The 24,147-nt window shown below is 38.9% G+C and overlaps 1 protein-coding gene across 1 annotated transcript; it reads left to right on the forward strand.

Moving 5' to 3' along the window:
• Nucleotides 1-91: 91 nt before the first annotated feature.
• Nucleotides 92-22,971, forward strand: LOC131936770 (uncharacterized). The gene is made up of 12 exons (XM_059293836.1): nucleotides 92-237; nucleotides 7,499-7,540; nucleotides 8,709-8,759; nucleotides 9,221-9,304; nucleotides 11,718-11,819; nucleotides 12,524-12,613; nucleotides 14,493-14,537; nucleotides 15,899-15,958; nucleotides 16,958-17,002; nucleotides 21,826-21,861; nucleotides 22,142-22,198; nucleotides 22,817-22,971. The coding sequence occupies exons 1-12, from the start codon at nucleotides 204-206 to the stop codon at nucleotides 22,822-22,824; spliced, it is 654 nt and encodes a 217-aa protein (XP_059149819.1). The 5' UTR covers nucleotides 92-203; the 3' UTR covers nucleotides 22,825-22,971.
• Nucleotides 22,972-24,147: the final 1,176 nt, after the last annotated feature.

Here is a 24,147-nt window from a genome sequence, read left to right on the forward strand (position 1 = left end):
GACACCAACCAGTTTCAGACCCCACCTCCCCCATTCCCCCCCCCCCCCCTGCCCCCACCGGCACGACATCCAACGGTAGAATTCCGTTTAGCATTACCTGGACCTCGGCAGACGAGACAACGCCAGACGACAGCAAACCACGGCGGACGACAGAACTCAACGGCAGACGTCAGAACTCAACGAATTTCAGCCAAGTTCAAATCATGAAGTGGCTGATAGCTGTAACGATATTAGGAGGTAAGTTTTTTGTGACGTTATTCGAAATGATTGTGCTTGTTGTGACGTTATTCGAAAGAATTGTGTTTTTTGTGACGTTATTCGAAATGATTGTGTTTGTGACGTTTACTTTATTCAAAATTATATATATATATATATATATATATATATATATATATATATATATATATATATATATATACATATATATATATATATATATATATATATATATATATATATATATATATATATATATATATATATATATATATGACCAAAAATGCTTTCTATTTCAAAATTTGTCTCATTTAATGTACCTTGGCTTTTCAAAAACAAAAATTCTTTTTATTTTGGTCTACAAAAATGTTGGCTAAATAAAATTTTAAAAGCTAAAACCTATGAAGAATTTGTCAGAGTATTGTACAAGTCAGAATGTAGTGTATTACATTCCTATTCTCAACCAACGTGTTTCATTTTAACATGTTTTTGTTATCGAAATCGTTCCACCTCCCCCCCCCCCCCCATCCCAACTCCCCAACCATTTTTGATTGTCGCGTGACGCCATCGTAAGGAACAAAACACAATGAAACATGTTTACCAGCTAGGTATTGCATAACAAACAACAACATAAGAAAAGAAAAAGATGTTTCAGGCAGAAAGTTGACGACACACAGCTTCCCCCCCCCCCCCCCCCTCGTGTCGAGTCTGACGTAATCAGGCACAACAGGAAACATATGTCTTGGCTTTATGGCCAAATTTTTGGCACGTTTCGGTAAATCTTTTCCTGTTCTTGACAAGTCACTTTCATGTCGGCAACACGACGAATTTGTTGATTTCAAGAAGTCACTAATTAATCTCATTAATTAGCTAATTAATTAAAGTAATAAAAACAACGATTTGTTTGCTGTTTACAAACTTTCACTCAAGCCAAAATGGGCGTGTAATTATTTACGGGGTCAAGTTTGGCCACTCAGTCTAAACATTTTTATAGGGTCAAGTCTGGCCACTCAGTCTAAACATTTTTATAGGGTCAAGTTCGGCAACTCAGTCTAAACATTTCTTGAATAGATCAAAGTGAACCGCAGCTGATCCTGTCGTCTAACAAGATTAAAATATTTAAATGGCCTCAAGGTCGACACACCCGTACCAACCCCACCCGCCGGTTGCCATATATTAATGCTGTTAAAACACGTGTATTATGTATTGTGTATTATGTATTGTGTATTATGTATTGTGTATTATGTATTGTGTATTAGGTATTTTGTATTGTGCATTGCGTATTGTGTACTGTGTATTATGTAGGCCTATTGTGTATTGTGAATTGTGTATTATGTATTGTGTGCTGTGTATCGTTTATTGTTGAAAACTTAATAATTTAGATTCACATATGTATCCAATTAGTACAATATTATCATTTGATTGAACAGAACAAAAATTTGATTTCATTTGAGATGTTTTAAATCGTTATATATATATATATATATATATATATATATATATATATATATATATATATATATATATATATATATATAAAATTTTTGCGGGGGGGGGGGGGGGAGATTATTATTTAATTTATGTAAGTTCAAACTTAACCAACCCCGCCCCCTCCTTGAATTCTGAAGAAGTCACACTCACATATCACGTGGATGTTATAAATACATGACCCAGATAGAATGCGGATAGAATGTCAGAAAATTGAGTTCCTTTTATGGTGAAGAGCTTTTACAGGATGGGCGCAGTGGGATATTGTTTTGTGTAGCGCGGTGTTGTCAGTCGACTGACCGTTTTCCAACGGGAAACCGAGTCGCCTAGAATATTGTAAAATTTCGATGTTTTTATGAGGCATTTTAGATGAATCCATTTTCAGTGGGAAAATTCTTTTCCTCTTATAAATCTTAAATATACAAAACAGATAACGTTATAAATAACGCTACTCCCCCCTCCCCCCCCCCCTCCACACATACCCACAACAAGCTTCGAATTAAACGTTAACAAGCTACACCGTCATGTTGATATTTTGATTTAACCGGATAAAAATAGACGGGAGCACCGTAAGCCGGACTGGCGGATGATTTCAAACATTCGCGAGTCGAGTGAACAAATGGTCAGGTATTTTGTTCATTGGATGCGTTAATTAGGTTAAGTATTTTAATATCATAGCAATCTTAACGAACGTAAGTTGGTTGATAAATTCACTTTCACATTCCAATTTTGCCCGTAGTGCTGTGTGTTTGTCGGTCTGTCTCGCGATGTTTACTGCAGACATTTTAGGTGGTGTTTACTGCAGACATTTCTAGTGGTGTTTGATGCAGACATTTCTAGTGTAGTATCCACCGAGATTCTGAACTTTGCCAGATTGTGTCGTGTTATTCTACCTGGCCATATATTCCCCACTGAGCCGTCTTCGAATAAATTTTGCCGTCTGCCTTGAATAATGACAAACCTCATCCCTCCCGAACCCCTTTCACCTGTAGTATATCACCAGGATATAACCCTGAAACCCAGGATATAACCATGACCCCAGGATATAACCATGACCCCAGGATAAAACCCTGACCCCAGGATATAACCCTGACCCTGACCCCAGGATATAACCCTGACCCCAGGATATAACCCTGACCCCAGGATAAAACCCTGACCCCAGATATAACCCTGACATCAAGGTATAACCTTGACCCTGACCCCACTAAAGCAGCTACCCTGCTGGCCCATGAGAGAACACGATTTGTGGATGTCTCAGGGTTGTCTCAGGATGTCTCAGGGTGGTCCAGTGAACATGTGCCCCCCCCCCCCATGGCACCTCAGTAAGGCGTGCCTCGTCTAAACCATGTCTATACCACCCCACACCTCCCCTAGACCATGTCTATACCACCCCACACCTCCCCTAGACCATGTCTATACCACCTCACACCTCCCCTAGACCATGTCTATACCACCCCACACCTCCCCTAGACCATGTCTATACCACCCCACACCTCCCCTAGACCATGTCTATACCACCCCACACCTCCCCTAGACCATGCCCATACCACCCCACACCTCCCCTAGACCATGTCTATACCACCCCACACCTCCCCTAGACCATGTCTATACCACCCCACACCTCCCCTAGACCATGTCTATACCACCTCACACCTCCCCTAGACCATGTCTATACCACCCCACACCTCCCCTAGACCATGCCCATACCACCCCACACCTCCCACTTAAAAAACCGCTGACTTAGGCATCCTGAGTCAGGGCGAAATTTGTTGTGACAAAAATAAATACGTCACCGGAAACGTGTGTGACAACCAAGACAACTGGTCTTAAGATAGTCACGTGACAAAATATTGTCTACCTTCGTCACGTCTCAGCAGAGCCACTCTACTGCACCTGGTGGCCAGACTTCATGAGATTCTTTCCTCGTTGCCAGGTGGGTCTGCTGCCAAGTTCTAAACATCTACTTTTTTAAGTCCCGTCAACCAGAAGCGACCCGATTCTGGGTCAGCGGCGACCCGTATGTGGGTCAGATCGTGAGAGGAAGCGACCGGACGATATTTCATAACACGTCAACCTCCAGGTGGACTAATGAATTGCCGGCTATTTTTAGCCTAGACGGGAGAGAAGTTCTCATGAAACAATTTGCATATCAAAGTGTCTTAGTGCGGGCTAGAATGTGCCATTTGGGTGGCACGCAACAGACATAATTGTCTCACACAAGACACATGTCTCACACAAGACACATATCTCACATAAGTGTTTGAAAATGTGCTCTCAAATCTTTTAAATCTCTCTCTCTCTTTCTCTCTATCTCTCTCTCAATCTTATAGATATAATACTAGCTGCATACCTTTGCACCGCCACGGTAAATCTTTTTTAAATGTACCAACTTGGGAACAGAACAAAACTAAACATTACACAAACACAACACAAACGAAAACACAAAAACAATGCTAAAAACACAAACGAAAACACAAATGCAACAAACAAACACAAAAGAAAAAAAGAAAAGCAAATAAAAATACAATGAAAACACAAACACAATGCATGCACAAATGCAGACGCAAAAAAAAAACACAAAAGAAAGAACAAACACAACACTCATAACATAAACACAACTTAAATGCAAACATAAACGCATAGTTCTCACAGTCTAGTCCGTGGCGCCAAATCGCATCCTGTCCGAGCGTCGGCGGACGCGCCTGATTCAGTGAATGTGTATAAAAACCCCAGCTTGTCCGCAAACCGAAAGATAGAATAATAATTAGTAAACATTACGTTCAGTGTATAAAATAAATAAAAGGCAGTATTTAAAACATTAATGTCACACCTAAGTATACGCTGGGTAGGATAATTGACCTAAAGTGACCGGACCGCGGTGAATGAAGTTAACCCCCCTCCCCCCCCCCCCCCCTCCAAACCCACCCCACCTGATCTGTTGGTACATTTGGGAAAACCCGTAATGTCGTACCAAAGTACCTTGCCGCCAGAGTTATAGCTTTTGAAACAGGTAAAACTCTGTGAATATTGTTTTTGCAATTACCAGTAAAGAGGTGTGTGATCAATACAGTGATCTAACCCATACCTTATCATCTATCTATCTATCTATATACTACTAAAACTCAAGTTTGTTTACATGTTTGAATATTTGTTTTTGTTTGTTTGTCTGATTTCTTACTGTAAGGAAACTGCTTAATATGGGGGGCTGTCAAATAGTATGTAGGTAGAGAACAATTTTTGATTGCAGACAGACTGTTAATCACACATTTATTTAAAGACGTTAATTTATTGATTTATTCATAGGTAGATTAACCACATTTTTTTTAAAAGATTAGAACAAACCACTACACACGACGGAACCGCGACGTCACAGTTTTTTGTTTACTTTTTAGTACAATAAAATGGCGGCTCCCATCATAGGCCCATTCAAAAGTTTAACGCGTTCTAAATCTAATATTCTGTCGGCCATAACTTTAACGATAAGTCCGTTTGCTGTATTTATTACGTTCCAACACATATAAATTTTCAACTGTCTTTTTCATTTAGTTTTACAATAAATTTCTCTTGCTCTACAATCTGTCCAAGAAAGTTTTTTATAGATCTAGATCTAGAATGTAGGTCAAAACAAAGATTTATTAGTTATAAATAAAATAAAAAAAAAAAAACAACTTTACTAGATTTAAGCAAACCAGTCGTAGATCTAGAATATAGATAAACTATTTCAGACCTATATTATTTTATATAAATCTTTGTTTGGAATATGCTAATTTTGAAATGCTCGATCCAGGGCCATTAGCGTAGCTAATGATTAGATCTAGATTCTAGATCTAGCAAGAGTTACGCAAAAACTACACTTAAGACTTAAGTAAACGAGTCGTAGAATCTAGATCTAGATAATTCTATCTAGATCTAGATAATTTTAAACCTTCATTATTTTATATAAATCTTTGTTTGGCTAATTTAAGATAAAATTTAATTTGAAAGTTACAAATACTAGACTTAGATCTAGATCTATGCGCGTAAATCAAGTTGCATAAGGAGACTCAAAGTATTAAAGTATAGTATAAAAATACATCTGTGACGTAAGAGTTAAATAGCTAAGTTGTTAGTGTGATCGGCTTGCATGCGGATGGCACGGGTTCTAGACCAATACGCTAAGGATTTTTTTTTTCAATTTTTTTTTTATTTTTTAGATGTGAATGATAAAGTTGCCTATCTGAACTTGGCGGGATATAGGGCAGGTGAACTAGAGTTCATCTGTTTCTTTGTCCTAAGCATATGAAGGGATAGTATTGTCAGAGACATGCTCGGCTGGAATCGTTTTTTTAAACGATAAAAACATATTGTCTCAGACTTAGCGGGACACTGGGCAGGCGAAGTAGAGTTGAGTAAGTCACCTGTGACGTCAGTATATGAAGGGGTAGTCCGAAATCGGTGTTTTCGGTGTTTTTAAAAGATAAAAAACATCTTTTTGAATGTGGGGTCTGTTTTTTTGTGACGATAAGTGACACTGCAGTAGCGTAGCGAGGGGGGGGGGGAACATATGTCCCCGGGCGCCGAACTTAGGGGGCGCCAAAATGGGTTGGAAAAATAAATTGAAAGGTTGAGGGGGGGTGCACATCGAAATTTTGAGGGGAGGGGTGGGGTTCAAATCGAAAAGTTTGTCCCCGGGCGCAGGAAGGGTCGCTACGCCTCTGAGTGACAGACGTGATGTTTTTTATGGATGACCCCCGAAACCCACAGTTATCCAACGGATGACGGGTAGTCTAGTTATCTTAAAAATTATCTTTAAAGAACACAAAAAGCAGTAGCTTATTAGAAAATGTGTGAAATGAACTGTAAGACCAACGAATTAGTTACATGTAGGCAACTATTTAAAATGTCCCACCTATTAGATTTAGTTTTAATATAATATAAAATCGAAAAGCGTGATTTATACCAACTCTGATTTTTTTAAAACTTACATTATGCTGTAAGATTTTAGCATTTATGATGACAATATATTTAATTCTAATTGTAGACAACAAATTTTTGTAAAAACGAATAAAGTAGTTTCTTTACCACATGCCAAAATAATTAGTTGTATGTTTTGACATTTACAATTAAATTTGTAGAAGTATAAATATTTATATTAAGAGAGTGATTATTTTCCCTAGTTCGTTTGTCTTAATATTCTAGGAATCATTATTTCAAAATGGTTTTTACAATGATTGTGTTGCGTTCATTGTGTGTATTTTTTGTTTGTTTATTAATTAGAGTGATAAATTGTTTTTTTATCGGCCAACATCGTGTTTTTTTTTCTTATTTCTTCAGAGTACTTATTTTACATCAGGGGTCTCCAAACTTTTCAGTCCGAGGGCCGCATTAACTATCAAATTTCAGTTCGGGTGCCAGTTTCTTCCAGGCATGTCTTTGATTTTTCTGGGCAAAGTTCCTCAGCCATCAGCAACAAACGTTTTTTCCGTGGACAAAAAGATCGCCGCGGGCCGGATGAGAGGACTTCGCGGGCCGCATCCGGCCCGCGGGCCGTAGTTTGGAGACCCCTGTTTTACATCATAGCGAAGCAATGACATACAGCTATATATATATATATATATATATATATATATATATATATATATATATATATATATATATATATATATATATATATATATATATATATATATATATATATTATTTATTTATATATATATATATATATATATAATGCTGGAAAACATTTGAACCCCCCATGAGACGATCCAGGCTACGCCACTGAACCTAACTAACCCTGGTTTAACATTTGTTTCAGCTGTATGTGCGGCCCCACAATTTAACAACGCTCCGTCGCCAGGTGAGTGAGTTCAACTTTTACTCTCCCCTTTTTCCCCCTCACTAGCTCTCTCACTTCCGCTCCCCTCCCTCCTTTCTCCCTCTCTCCCCCTCACTCCCCCCCCCCTCCCCCCTCTGACCACCTATTCTCCCACTCTCTTATGTCCGTTTTGTCACCAGTCAGCATGCAGGGTAACCCTAACACATTGACGGGGTAGGGTTATGGTTAGGGGGGGGGGGTAGTTCTATTAACCTCACAACTAACTCGATCCTTGATGTTGGCTAACTGAATAACTGATATAACCTCAGCACAACATGCAAACACTGACCACTGACACATGCAACACTGACCACTGACACGTGTCACACTGACCACTGACACATGCAACACTGACCACTGACACGTGTCACACTGACCACTGACACATGCAACACTGACCACTGACACGTGTCACACTGACCACTTACACATACAACACTGACCACTGACCACTGACACATACAACACTGACCACTGACACGTGTCACACTGACCACTGACCACTGACACATGCAACACTGACCACTGACACGTGTCACACTGACCACTGACCACTGACACATGCAACACTGACCACTGACACGTGTCACACTGACCACTGACACATGCAACACTGACCACTGACACGTGTCACACTGACCACTGACACATGCAACACTGACCACTGACCACTTACACATACAACACTGACCACTGACACATGCAACACTGACCACTGACACGTGTCACACTGACCACTCACACATGCCAACACTGACCACTTACACATACAACACTGACCCTTGACATATGTCAGCCTGACTACTAATGCCAGCCCTACCGATTACCCTACCCAACAGTTTCATCGCTGGGGGAGTCGGACATTAAACCACACCTTTAGAATATTCACGTATCAGTCGCACTCGATTATACTACACTGGTCAAATAAGGAGGTATCGATACATTTAAGTATCGTTATAACTTGGACATATGCCAACTGACATTTGGTAATTTGTCACTTGAGATTTACATCGTGGCATGGTTTATTTGCAATTAGACATTTCACAATGTCAGTTGACATCTGTATAATGTCATTCGTGATTTGACACTGTCCCTTGACATTTGTCATTTGACATTGTCACATGACATGTGTCACTTTCTTCTCTTTCAGCCATGAGCGCGATATTAGCCGATATGATAAAAAACATGATGACTCAATCAGGTGAGACAGACTTTTAGAGGCAGACAATTTTAGAGGCAGACAATTTTAGGGGCAGACAATTTTAGAGGCAGATAGATGATTTTAAAGACAGAAAAGAATAAGATTGAAGATTTAAATATTTAGAAAAAACATTGACATTAAATCAGCACAGAAATAAACTAAACACGTAATGTCAACAAATGACATGTGACATCAGCACATGACATGGGACATCAGCACATGACATGTGACATCAGCACATGACATGTGACATCAGCACATGACATGTGACATCAGCATGTGACATCATCACATGACATGTGACATCATCACATGACATGTGACATCAGCACATGACATGTGACATCAGCACATAACATGTGACATCAGCACATGGCATGTGACATCAGCACATGACATGTGACATCAGCACATGACATGTGACATCAGCACATCAAGATGTTGGCCTTTTATTCTGTCAGCAGCCACCCGACCCAAGCTTGACGTCAAGCCTCCACCACTCTTCCCCCTACCCACGCTGGGGACGTTCAAACCGACACCCCCATGTGAGTCGCCTTTATAGCACCCCACCCCCCATAAACAGGCACCCCACCACCCATGTAAACAGGCACCCCACCCCCCATGTAAACAGGCACCCCACCCCCCATGTAAACAGGCACCCCACCCCCATGTAAACAGGCACCCCACCCCCCATGTAAACAGGCACCCCACCCCCATGTAAACAGGCACCCCACCCCCCATGTAAACAGGCATCCCACCCCTCATATAAACAGAGGCATCCCCCCCAAAGTAAACAGGCACCCCACCCCCCCCCCCCATGTAAACAGGCATCCCGCCCCATTTTCATGGAACCAGAGTTAGGACAAAGAGGTAAACAACCCCCACCCACTACCACCCACTAACTCCCCACTCACTTTCTACCCCACCACCCCCACCCACTAACTCCCCCTCCACCCCCACCCACTAACTCCCCCTCCACCCCTACCCACTAACTCCCCCTCCACCCCCACCCACTAACTCCCCCACTATTAACACGTTCACCAAACACCCTCATGATAAACACATAACCTTAACCACTTTGGTGCCTGTTAGCTGGAACTCATCACGTGACCTAACAGACTAGAGCTTTGTTATAGAAACACTAATCCTAATCCTAATCCTAATCCTAATCCACTAAGTTAGATTTAACACGCAACAACAAACCAAACTTTGAAATCAGGTAGTTGCATGTTTTTTTTAAATGTCTGATTTCATTGAAAGCCTTTCTTTAGGCCACACTGTCTGTGTGTTTGTAACAAATGAAGTTTTTGTGTTTCAAAGACTTAAAGCAGATTTTACAGCGTTGTAAAAATAATTTTACTACAAGACAAGATAAAAACATGAATTCAGTTTGATATCGTAGGCTGTGGCTCAATCAAGTTAAGAAAAGAAAAAAGATTCCCTTTATATCGTTATGAATAAAGAAAAAAAAAACATTTTATTAAACACGTTATATGACCGTTTAGTTTGTATTAAACACATATGTTAGATAACTGTATAGCCTTTTTAAACTGTTATATAAACACATATGTTAGATAACTGTATAGCCTTTTTAAACTGTTATATAAACACATATGTTAGATAACTGTACAGCCTTTTTAAACTGTTATATAAACACATATGTTAGATAACTGTATAGCCTTTTTAAACTGTTATATAAACACATATGTTAGATAACTGTACAGCCTTTTTAAACTGTTATATAAACACATATGTTAGATAACTGTATAGCCTTTTTAAACTGTTATATAAACACATATGTTAGATAACTGTACAGCCTTTTTAAACTGTTATATAAACACATATGTTAGATAACTGTACAGCCTTTTTAAACTGTTATATAAACACATATGTTAGATAACTGTATAGCCTTTTTAAACTGTTATATAAACACATATGTTAGATAACTGTACAGCCTTTTTAAACTGTTATATAAACACATATGTTAGATAACTGTACAGCCTTTTTAAACTGTTATATAAACACATATGTTAGATAACTGTACAGCCTTTTTAAACTGTTATATAAACACATATGTTAGATAACTGTACAGCCTTTTTAAACTGTTATATAAACACATATGTTAGATAACTGTACAGCCTTTTTAAACTGTTATATAAACACATATGTTAGATAACTGTACAGCCTTTTTAAACTGTTATATAAACACATATGTTAGATAACTGTATAGCCTTTTTAACTGTTATATAAACACATATGTTAGATAACTGTATAGCCTTTTTAAACTGTTATATAAACACATATGTTAGATAACTGTATAGCCCTTTTAAACTGTTATATAAACACATATGTTAGATAACTGTATAGCCTTTTTAAACTGTTATATAAACACATATGTTAGATAACTGTACAGCCTTTTTAAACTGTTATATAAACACATATGTTAGATAACTGTATAGCCTTTTTAAACTGTTATATAAACACATATGTTAGATAACTGTACAGCCTTTTTAAACTGTTATATAAACACATATGTTAGATAACTGTACAGCCTTTTTAAACTGTTATATAAACACATATGTTAGATAACTGTATAGCCTTTTTAAACTGTTATATAAACACATATGTTAGATAACTGTACAGCCTTTTTAAACTGTTATATAAACACATATGTTAGATAACTGTACAGCCTTTTTAAACTGTTATATAAACACATATGTTAGATAACTGTACAGCCTTTTTAAACTGTTATATAAACACATATGTTAGATAACTGTACAGCCTTTTTAAACTGTTATATAAACACATATGTTAGATAACTGTACAGCCTTTTTAAACTGTTATATAAACACATATGTTAGATAACTGTACAGCCTTTTTAAACTGTTATATAAACACATTTGTTAGATAACTGTATAGCCCTTTTAAACTGTTATATAACCATATTTTGTCTTTCAGTTTTCCCACCCCGCCCCCTGCCCCCTATGCTACCCAACCCCATGGGGCCAACGCCCCCCGCAGGAATGGGCGGGCCTCAGGGACCATTTATGGACTTGCCAAGTAAGTGATTGACAGATGGAGTGACAGTACCTACCTACCTCCCCCACAGTATAGTACCCCCTCCCCATCTCTACAGTAGAGCTTTTCTTTCACTCAGCGAAACATTATATGTAAAACATGTCCATTAAGGGAAAAAAGTGTTGCGTATATTTTACAACCATTTTAACAAAAACATTTTAAATAAACCGAGAGTGATCTCCCCTAAACTTTCTTGAATATATTTATCTATCTGAAATAGTACTCAAGTTATAGGGTTTTGAAAAATTCAAAGTAGAAAAAGTTCCACTTCCGGTTATCGGAAATCGCTCAAAAACTGATACGGATCTACGATTTTGATATAATATTTACAAATGAAATTTCATCAACCTAGCTGTAACGGTACTAAAGTTATCGTGTTTACACACACATACACACACACAGACATACGGACAAGATTGCAAAACTATTTTTTTCCGACTCAGGGAGGTGTAAAATTGCAAATCTCGATTTTTTTTTCGCACGATTACAATACTTTCCCTATACTTTGTATATACGAGAAAGTAAAAATAGGCGGCTTAATAAAAAGGAAATCTCTAGAAAGATCACGCAAAATTTCAATTTCTAGACGGTATTGTTACGTTTATATGATGTTAGACCTTCGAGTTATATTGAGTAATACACTTCTGGTTCGACCTTGACCTTCAATATCTGACCTTTGACCCCAGACACCGGTGCCGGCGCCCACCAGCCGTACATGCCCATGAGAAGTTTCCAGTTCTGTCCGCCCGGTCCCACCACAAGTGACCACTGTAAAGGTAAGGTCTGACCACGTGACATATGTCTGACCAATGTCTGACTTCGTGACCACTGTCTGACCACGTGACCAATGTCTGACCACTGTCTGACCACGTGACCAATGTCTGACTTCGTGACCACTGTCTGACCACGTGACCAATGTCTGACCACTGTCTGACCACGTGACCAATGTCTGACCACGTGACCACTGTCTGACCACGTGACCAATGTCTGACCACGTGACCAATGTCTGACCACGTGACCAATGTCTGACCACTGTCTGACCACGTGACCAATGTCTGACCACGTGACCAATGTCTGACCACGTGACCAATGTCTGACCACGTGACCAATGTCTGACCACATGTCTGACCACGTGACCACTGTCTGACCACGTGACCAATGTCTGACCACGTGACCAATGTCTGACCACGTGACCAATGTCTGACCACTGTCTGACCACGTGACCAATGTCTGACCACGTGACCAATGTCTGACCACGTGACCAATGTCTAACCACGTGACCAATGTCTGACCACGTGACCAATGTCTGTCCACGTGACCAATGTCTGACCACGTGACCAATGTCTGACCACATGTCTGACCACGTGACCAATGTCTGACCACGTGACCAATGTCTGACCACTGTCTGACCACGTGACCAATGTCTGACCACGTGACCAATGTCTGACCACGTGACCAATGTCTGACCACGTGACCAATGTCTGACCACGTGACCAATGTCTGACCACGTGACCAATGTCTGACCACTGTCTGACCACGTGACCAATGTCTGACCACGTGACCAATGTCTGACCACGTGACCAATGTCTGACCACTGTCTGACCACGTGACCAATGTCTGACCACGTGACCAATGTCTGTCCACGTGACCAATGTCTGACCACGTGACCAATGTCTGACCACGTGACCAATGTCTGACCACGTGACCAATGTCTGTCCACGTGACCAATGTCTGACCACGTGACCAATGTCTGACCAATGTCTGACCACGTGACCAATGTCTGACCACGTGACCAATGTCTTACCACGTGACCAATGTCTGACCACGTGACCAATGTCTGACCACGTGACCAATGTCTGTCCACGTGACCAATGTCTGACCACGTGACCAATGTCTGACCACGTGACCAATGTCTGACCACGTGACCACTGTCTGTCCACTGTCTGACCACGTGACCAATGTCTGACCACGTGACCAATGTCTGTCCACGTGACCAATGTCTGACCACTGTCTGACCACGTGACCAATGTCTGACCACGTGACCAATGTCTGACCACGTGACCAATGTCTGACCACTGTCTGACCACGTGACCAATGTCTGACCACGTGACCAATGTCTGACCACGTGACCAATGTCTGACCACTGTCTGACCACGTGACCAATGTCTGACCACGTGACCAATGTCTGACCACGTGACCAATGTCTGACCACTGTCTGACCACGTGACCAATGTCTGACCACGTGACCAATGTCTGACCACGTGACCAATGTCTGACCACGTGACCAATGTCTGACCACGTGACCATTGTCTGACCAATGTCTGACCACGTGACCAATGTCTGACCACGTGACCAATGTCTGACCACGTAACCACTGTCTGACCACGTGACCACTGTCTGACCACGTGACCAATGTCTGACCACGTGACCAATGTCTGACCGCGTGACCAATGTCTGACCACTGTCTGACCACGTGACCAATGTCTGACCACGTGACCAATGTCTGACCACGTGACCAATGTCTGACCGCGTGACCACAATTAGGGCAATAAATGTTTGTCTCGAGTTATATTGCTAAACTAGTGTGTAATTCGACCAATTTAATGATGACCTCTGTATTGATGACCTCTGTATTGATGACCTCTGACCTTTCAGACCAAAAGCTGCAGGAAGCGCTGTACCATCCTGATGGCACCCCAAGTGAGTTTTGATGTTTAACGCAACACTCTCACAGCTTACATCAACACTCTCACAGCTTACATCAACACTCTCACAGCTTACATCAACACTCTCACAGCTTACATCAACACTTACATCAACACTTACACAAACACTCACACAATAACTTACATGAACACTCACACAGCTTACATCAACACTTACACCAACACTTACACAAACACTCACACAATAACTTACATGAACACTCACACAGCTTACATCAACACTTACACAAACACTCACACAATAACTTACATGAACACTCTCACAGCTTACATCAACACTTACACAACAACTTACATAAACACTCACACAATAACTTACATCAACACTTACACCAACAACTTACATCAACACTTACACCAACAACTTACATAAACACTCACACAATAACTTACATCAACACTTACACCAACAACTTACATCAACACTTACACCAACACTTACACCAACACTTACACAACAACTTACATCAACACTTACACCAACAACTTACATCAACACTTACACCAACAACTTACATCAACACTTACACCAACAACTTACATCAACACTTACACCAACAACTTACATCAACACTTACACCAACAACTTACATCAACACTTACACCAACAACTTACATCAACACTTACACCAACAACTTACATCAACACTTACACCAACAACTTACATCAACACTTACACCAACAACTTACATCAACACTTACACCAACAACTTACATCAACACTTACACCAACAACTTACATCAACACTTACACAAACACCAACACTTACACCAACACTTACACAAACAACTTACATCAACACTCACACAACAACTTACATCAACACTTACACAGCTTACATCAACACTTACACAGCTTACATCAACACTTACATCAACAACTTACATCAACACTTACACAAACACCAACACTTACTCCAACACTTACACAAACACTTATAACAAAACTTACATAAACACTTACAACAACACTTACACAAACACTTACAACAAAACTTACATAAACACTTACACCAACACTTACACCAACACTTACACCAACACTTACACCAACACTTACACCAACACTTACACCAACACCAACACTTACAACAACACTTACAACAACACTTACACCAACACTTACACCAACACTTACACCAACACTTACACCAACACTTACACCAACACTTACACCAACACTTACACCAACACTTACACCAACACCAACAAGGGTACATATCTGTTGTATCATGAGGGAGGGGGTTAGGCCCCTAGCGGGGTCATGGCTACCTAACGACCCCTACTGGGGTCATGGCTACCAAACGACCCCTACAACCAAACATGTTTTGCAGGATACAACTGGGTACCTCCAAGAAACCCGTGGGACACAAGTCTACCTGACACAGTGAAAGGTAAACCCTGACACAGAGGTAACACCTGACACAACTAGAGGTAACACCTGACACAACTAGAGGTAACACCTGACACAGTGAAAGGTAAACCCTGACACAGAGGTAACACTTGACACAACTAGAGGTAACACCTGACACAACTAGAGGTAACACCTGACACAGTGAAAGGTAAACCCTGACACAGAGGTAATACCTGACACAGAGGTAACACCTGACACAACTAGAGGTAACACCTGACACAGTGAAAGGTAAACCCTGACACAGAGGTAAAACCTGACACAACTAGAGGTAAAACCTGACACAGTGAGAGGTAATACCTGACACAGAGGTAACGCCTGACACAACTAGAGGTAACACCTGCCACAGTGAAAGGTAATACCTGACACAGTGAAATATAACACCTGACATAGAGATAACACCTGACACAGTGAAATGTAATACCTGACACAGCTAGAGGTAACACCTGACACAACTAGAGGTAACACCTTACACAACTAGACATAGTAAATGGGAACACCTGACTCAATTAGAGGTAACACCTGATTCAGTTAGAGGTAAAATGATGTAATCTACCTGTAACACCCCACAATGACCTAATACACCTGTAACACCCCAAACTGACCTTATCTACCTGTAACACCCCACAATGACCTAATCTACACGTAACGCCCCCACAATGACCTTATCTACCTGTAACGCCCCACAATGACCTTATCTACACGTAACAACCCAGAATGACCTAATCTACCTGTAACACCCCAAACTGACCTAATCTACCTGTAACACCCCACAATGACCTAATCTACCTGTAACACCCCACAATGACCTAATCTACCTGTAACGCCCCAACAATGACCTAATCTACCTGTAACACCTCACAATGACCTAATCTACCTGTAACGCCCCCACAATGACCTAATCCACCTCTAACACCCCACAATGACCTAATCTATCTCTAACACCACACAATGACCTAATGACCTCCACATTTTGTTCCAGACACAGCTTTGAATGTGCTGATGATGAAGATAAACTCCCGGCCAGGTAGGTCAAGGTCATATGTATAAATTGTACACACCTGGACACAGACTTGGTAGATGGACACTTATCAAATGACACATGTCAGATGACACTTTATAAATGACACATGTAGATTGTAAGACTTATCAAATGACACATGTCAGATGACACTTTATAAATGACACATGTAGATTGTAAGACTTATCAAATGACACATGTCAGATGACACTTTATAAATGACACATGTAGATTGTAAGACTTATCAAATGACACATGTCAGATGACACTTTATAAATGACGCATGTAGATTGTAAGACTTATCAAATGACACATGTCAGATGACACTTTATAAATGACACATGTAGATTGTAAGACTTATCAAATGACACATGTCAGATGACACTTTATAAATGACACATGTAAATTGTGAGACTTATCAAATGACACATGTCAGACGACACTTTATAAATGACACATGTAGATTGTAAGACTTATCAAATGACACATGTCAGATGACACTTTATAAATGACACATGTAGATTGAAAGACTATTCAATGACACATGTCAGATGACACTTTATAAATGACACATGTAGATTGTAAGACTTATCAAATGACACATGTCAGATGACACTTTATAAATGACGCATGTAGATTGTAAGACTTATCAAATGACACATGTCAGATGACACTTTATAAATGACACATGTAGATTGTAAGACTTATCAAATGACACATGTCAGACGACACTTTATAAATGACACATGTAGATTGTAAGACTTATCAAATGACACATGTCAGATGACACTTTATAAATGACACATGTAGATTGTAAGACTTTTCTAATGACACATGTCAGATGACACTTTATAAATGACACATGTAGATTGTAAGACTTATCAAATGACACATGTCAGATGACACTTTATAAATGACACATGTAGATTGTAAGACTTATCAAATGACACATGTCAGATGACACTTTATAAATGACGCATGTAGATTGTAAGACTTATCAAATGACACATGTCAGATGACACTTTATAAATGACGCATGTAGATTGTAAGACTTATCAAATGACACATGTCAGATGACACTTTATAAATGACACATGTAGATTGTAAGACTTATCAAATGACACATGTCAGACGACACTTTATAAATGACACATGTAGATTGTAAGACTTATCAAATGACACATGTCAGATGACACTTTATAAATGACACATGTAGATTGTAAGACTTATCAAATGACACATGTCAGATGACACTTTATAAATGACGCATGTAGATTGTAAGACTTATCAAATGACACATGTCAGATGACACTTTATAAATGACACATGTAGATTGTAAGACTTATCAAATGACACATGTCAGATGACACTTTATAAATGACACATGTAAATTGTGAGACTTATCAAATGACACATGTCAGACGACACTTTATAAATGACACATGTAGATTGTAAGACTTATCAAATGACACATGTCAGATGACACTTTATAAATGACACATGTAGATTGAAAGACTTTTCTAATGACACATGTCAGATGACACTTTATAAATGACACATGTAGATTGTAAGACTTATCAAATGACACATGTCAGATGACACTTTATAAATGACGCATGTAGATTGTAAGACTTATCAAATGACACATGTCAGATGACACTTTATAAATGACACATGTAGATTGTAAGACTTATCAAATGACACATGTCAGATGACACTTTATAAATGACACATGTAGATTGTAAGACTTATCAAATGACACATGTCAGATGACACTTTATAAATGACACATGTAGATTGTAAGACTTATCAAATGACACATGTCAGATGACACTTTATAAATGACACATGTAAATTGTGAGACTTATCAAATGACACATGTCAGACGACACTTTATAAATGACACATGTAGATTGTAAGACTTATCAAATGACACATGTCAGATGACACTTTATAAATGACACATGTAGATTGAAAGACTTTTCTAATGACACATGTCAGATGACACTTTATAAATGACACATGTAGATTGTAAGACTTATCAAATGACACATGTCAGATGACACTTTATAAATGACGCATGTAGATTGTAAGACTTATCAAATGACACATGTCAGATGACACTTTATAAATGACACATGTAGATTGTAAGACTTATCAAATGACACATGTCAGATGACACTTTATAAATGACACATGTAGATTGTAAGACTTATCAAATGACACATGTCAGACGACACTTTATAAATGACACATGTAGATTGTAAGACTTATCAAATGACACATGTCAGATGACACTTTATAAATGACACATGTAGATTGTAAGACTTTTCTAATGACACATGTCAGATGACACTTTATAAATGACACATGTAGATTGTAAGACTTATCAAATGACACATGTCAGATGACACTTTATAAATGACACATGTAGATTGTAAGACTTATCAAATGACACATGTCAGATGACACTTTATAAATGACGCATGTAGATTGTAAGACTTATCAAATGACACATGTCAGATGACACTTTATAAATGACACATGTAGATTGTAAGACTTATCAAATGACACATGTCAGATGACACTTTATAAATGACACATGTAGATTGTAAGACTTATCAAATGACACATGTCAGACGACACTTTATAAATGACACATGTAGATTGTAAGACTTATCAAATGACACATGTCAGATGACACTTTATAAATGACACATGTAGATTGTAAGACTTATCAAATGACACATGTCAGATGACACTTTATAAATGACACATGTAGATTGTAAGACTTATCAAATGACACATGTCAGACGACACTTTATAAATGACACATGTAGATTGTAAGACTTATCAAATGACACATGTCAGATGACACTTTATAAATGACACATGTAGATTGTAAGACTTTTCTAATGACACATGTCAGATGACACTTTATAAATGACACATGTAGATTGTAAGACTTATCAAATGACACATGTCAGATGACACTTTATAAATGACACATGTAGATTGTAAGACTTATCAAATGACACATGTCAGATGACACTTTATAAATGACGCATGTAGATTGTAAGACTTATCAAATGACACATGTCAGATGACACTTTATAAATGACACATGTAGATTGTAAGACTTATCAAATGACACATGTCAGATGACACTTTATAAATGACACATGTAGATTGTAAGACTTATCAAATGACACATGTCAGACGACACTTTATAAATGACACATGTAGATTGTAAGACTTATCAAATGACACATGTCAGATGACACTTTATAAATGACACATGTAGATTGTAAGACTTATCAAATGACACATGTCAGATGACACTTTATAAATGACGCATGTAGATTGTAAGACTTATCAAATGACACATGTCAGATGACACTTTATAAATGACACATGTAGATTGTAAGACTTATCAAATGACACATGTCAGATGACACTTTATAAATGACACATGTAAATTGTGAGACTTATCAAATGACACATGTCAGACGACACTTTATAAATGACACATGTAGATTGTAAGACTTATCAAATGACACATGTCAGATGACACTTTATAAATGACACATGTAGATTGAAAGACTTTTCTAATGACACATGTCAGATGACACTTTATAAATGACACATGTAGATTGTAAGACTTATCAAATGACACATGTCAGATGACACTTTATAAATGACGCATGTAGATTGTAAGACTTATCAAATGACACATGTCAGATGACACTTTATAAATGACACATGTAGATTGTAAGACTTATCAAATGACACATGTCAGATGACACTTTATAAATGACACATGTAGATTGTAAGACTTATCAAATGACACATGTCAGACGACACTTTATAAATGACACATGTAGATTGTAAGACTTATCAAATGACACATGTCAGATGACACTTTATAAATGACACATGTAGATTGTAAGACTTTTCTAATGACACATGTCAGATGACACTTTATAAATGACACATGTAGATTGTAAGGCTTATCAAATGACACATGTCAGATGACACTTTATAAATGACACATGTAGATTGTAAGACTTATCAAATGACACATGTCAGATGACACTTTATAAATGACGCATGTAGATTGTAAGACTTATCAAATGACACATGTCAGATGACACTTTATAAATGACACATGTAGATTGTAAGACTTATCAAATGACACATGTCAGATGACACTTTATAAATAACACATGTAGATTGTAAGACTTATCAAATGACACATGTCAGACGACACTTTATAAATGACACATGTAGATTGTAAGACTTATCAAATGACACATGTCAGACGACACTTTATAAATGACACATGTAGATTGTAAGACTTTTCTAATGACACATGTCAGATGACACTTTATAAATGACACATGTAGATTGTAAGACTTTTCTAATGACACATGTCAGATGACACTTTATAAATGACACATGTAGATTGTAAGACTTATCAAATGACACATGTCAGATGACACTTTATAAATGACACATGTAGATTGTAAGACTTATCAAATGACACATGTCAGATGACACTTTATAAATGACACATGTAGATTGTAAGACTTATCAAATGACACATGTCAGATGACACTTTATAAATGACACATGTAGATTGTAAGACTTATCAAATGACACATGTCAGATGACACTTTATAAATGACGCATGTAGATTGTAAGACTTTCTAATGACACATGTCCGATGACACTTTATAAATGACACATGTAGATTGTAAGACTTATCAAATGACATATGTCAGATGACACTTTATAAATGACACATGTCACTTAACACTTTGTTACAGGGAGACAACCAACGCCGAAAGAAGCTGAGCTCATATGTAAGTAATGTCAGACCTTGACACCATATGTAATACACCATGACACCATCTGTAAGACACCATGACACCAACTGTAAGACACCATGACACCAACTGTAAGACACCATGACACCAACTGTAAGACACCATCTGTAAGACACCATGACACCATCTGTAAGAAACCATGATACCATCTGTAAGACACAATGACACCAACTGGAAGACACCATGACACCAACTGTAAGACACCATGACACCATCAGTAAGACACCATGTGTTAAAGCGTGTTTCCTACCCACAGCTTACCTGGGCGACCCTAAAGACTACCATATGATGGGCGGTCCACAGTTCGGCATGGGTGAGTACTGGTCACACGGGGGGGGGGGTCAGATAGTCAATGGGGGTCGGCTGGTCACATAGGGGTCAGATGGTCAATGGGGGTCAGCTTGTCACATGGGGGTCAGCTGGTCACATAGGGGTCAATGGGGGTCGGCTGGTTGCTTAGGGGAAGCACAGAATATATATATATATATATATATATATATATATATATATATATATATATATATATATATATATATATATATATATATATATATATATATGTCAACAAAATCTGGCCACCTATACAACCGTGTTAGCTAGACCAAACGTGCGGCAACAAGGAAAAACATCAAATATTTTAGCCACGTTTTTCTCGGTATGTTGTGAACAAAGCTAACAACAGTTTCACGGTTTAATGTTTAACAGCAATTAGTGGAAGCTTAATGAACCTGTTAATTATGTCTTTGTGTTTGTACCTGGTCTATGTACTTTTATCTGAGACCAGTTGGTCAGGTCTTGGCTGATGACGTCATACCACGTGACCGCGCAACATCTGTGAAGTCAACAAATTGTAACCGCCAGCCACAAATCTCGTGGTGCTATTTTTAGTCCAAAATTTGCCTGTCATTAATTAATTTGTTTTTCTCACCAGCTGGCTAAAGCAGCCCGAGGAGTCACGTCATCAGTGACGTCACACTGTGTTCACACATACGTCATCAAGTTGGGCTTGAGTGGAGTCACAGCCAGTTGTTATAAATAGTGCCCAGAACATTCGCTACATCTTAATAAAATATTTTTTACTTTGAATGTTGGGCTGTTGCTGTTGTCCTTGGTGTGGAATGGTGTGCTGTTGGTGAATAGCTGTTTGTTGGCCGTCAGTTTTGCCCTGCCCCCCCCCCCCCCACCAGAAAAACTCTGAAAGCACCAACATGTTTTGTATGTCAGTGATTGTGTGCTCCGTGTTGCTAGTGTGTAGCTACCGGTTGCTATGGCAACACGACACGCTCATTAACCACATACAACTTTGATGTTTCAGTTTTTTTATTGGTAGACAAAAAATAATCACATTTTTCAGAAAATAATCAGAAAAAAAGGCGCAAAATAATTTTATTTCAAGTTTTTATGGACACTGGATGGTGACACGACCCAACCAAACTGGATAGTGACAAACACCATCTAACTGTATGGTGACACCATCTCACAGCCTGAATATATCAGAAGAAAATCACAGATTGCACAAGGTCAACATAAACAATGTGGTCAGATGTCATGTAGTCAGATGTCATGTGGTCAGATGTCATGTGGTCAGATGTCATGTGGTCAGATGTCATGTGGTCATATGTCAAGTGGTCAGATGTCAAATGGTCAGATGTCAAGTAGTCAGATGTCAAATGGTCAAATGTCAAGTAGTCAGATGTCAAGTGGTCAGATGTCATGTGATCAGATGTCATGTGGTCAGTCAAGTAGTCAGATGTCATGTGGTCAGATGTCAAGTGGTCAGATGTTATGTGATCAGATGTCATGTGGTCAGATGTCATGTGGTCAGTCAAGTAGTCAGATGTCATGTGGTCAGATGGCATGTGGTCAGATGTCACGTGGTCAGTCAAGTAGTCGGATGTCATGTGGTCAGATGTCATGTGGTCAGATGTCATGTGGTCATATGTCAAGTGGTCATATGTCAAGTGGTCATATGTCAAGTGGTCATATGTCAAATGGTCAGGTGTCAAGTGGTCAGATGTCAAATGGTCAAATGTCAAGTAGTCAGATGTCAAGTGGTCAGATGTCAAGTGGTCAGATGTCAAGTGGTCAGATGTCAAATGGTCAGAAGTCATGTGGTCCAGGTCAAGTGGTCAGATGTCATGTAGACAGAGCTGGTCAGTTCTCTTGTGGTCCCATGTGGCTGGTCAGAATCTCGTGACATTTCCCAGATGTCATGTCAAAAGGAATTCATTTTTGTCAGATGACATGTCATTACAACATGTG

The sequence above is a fragment of the Physella acuta genome, unplaced genomic scaffold (genome assembly GCF_028476545.2).
Source record: "Physella acuta isolate Inbredline_101_S28 unplaced genomic scaffold, ASM2847654v3 ptg000186l, whole genome shotgun sequence".
Lineage (NCBI taxonomy): Eukaryota > Metazoa > Mollusca > Gastropoda > Physidae > Physella > Physella acuta.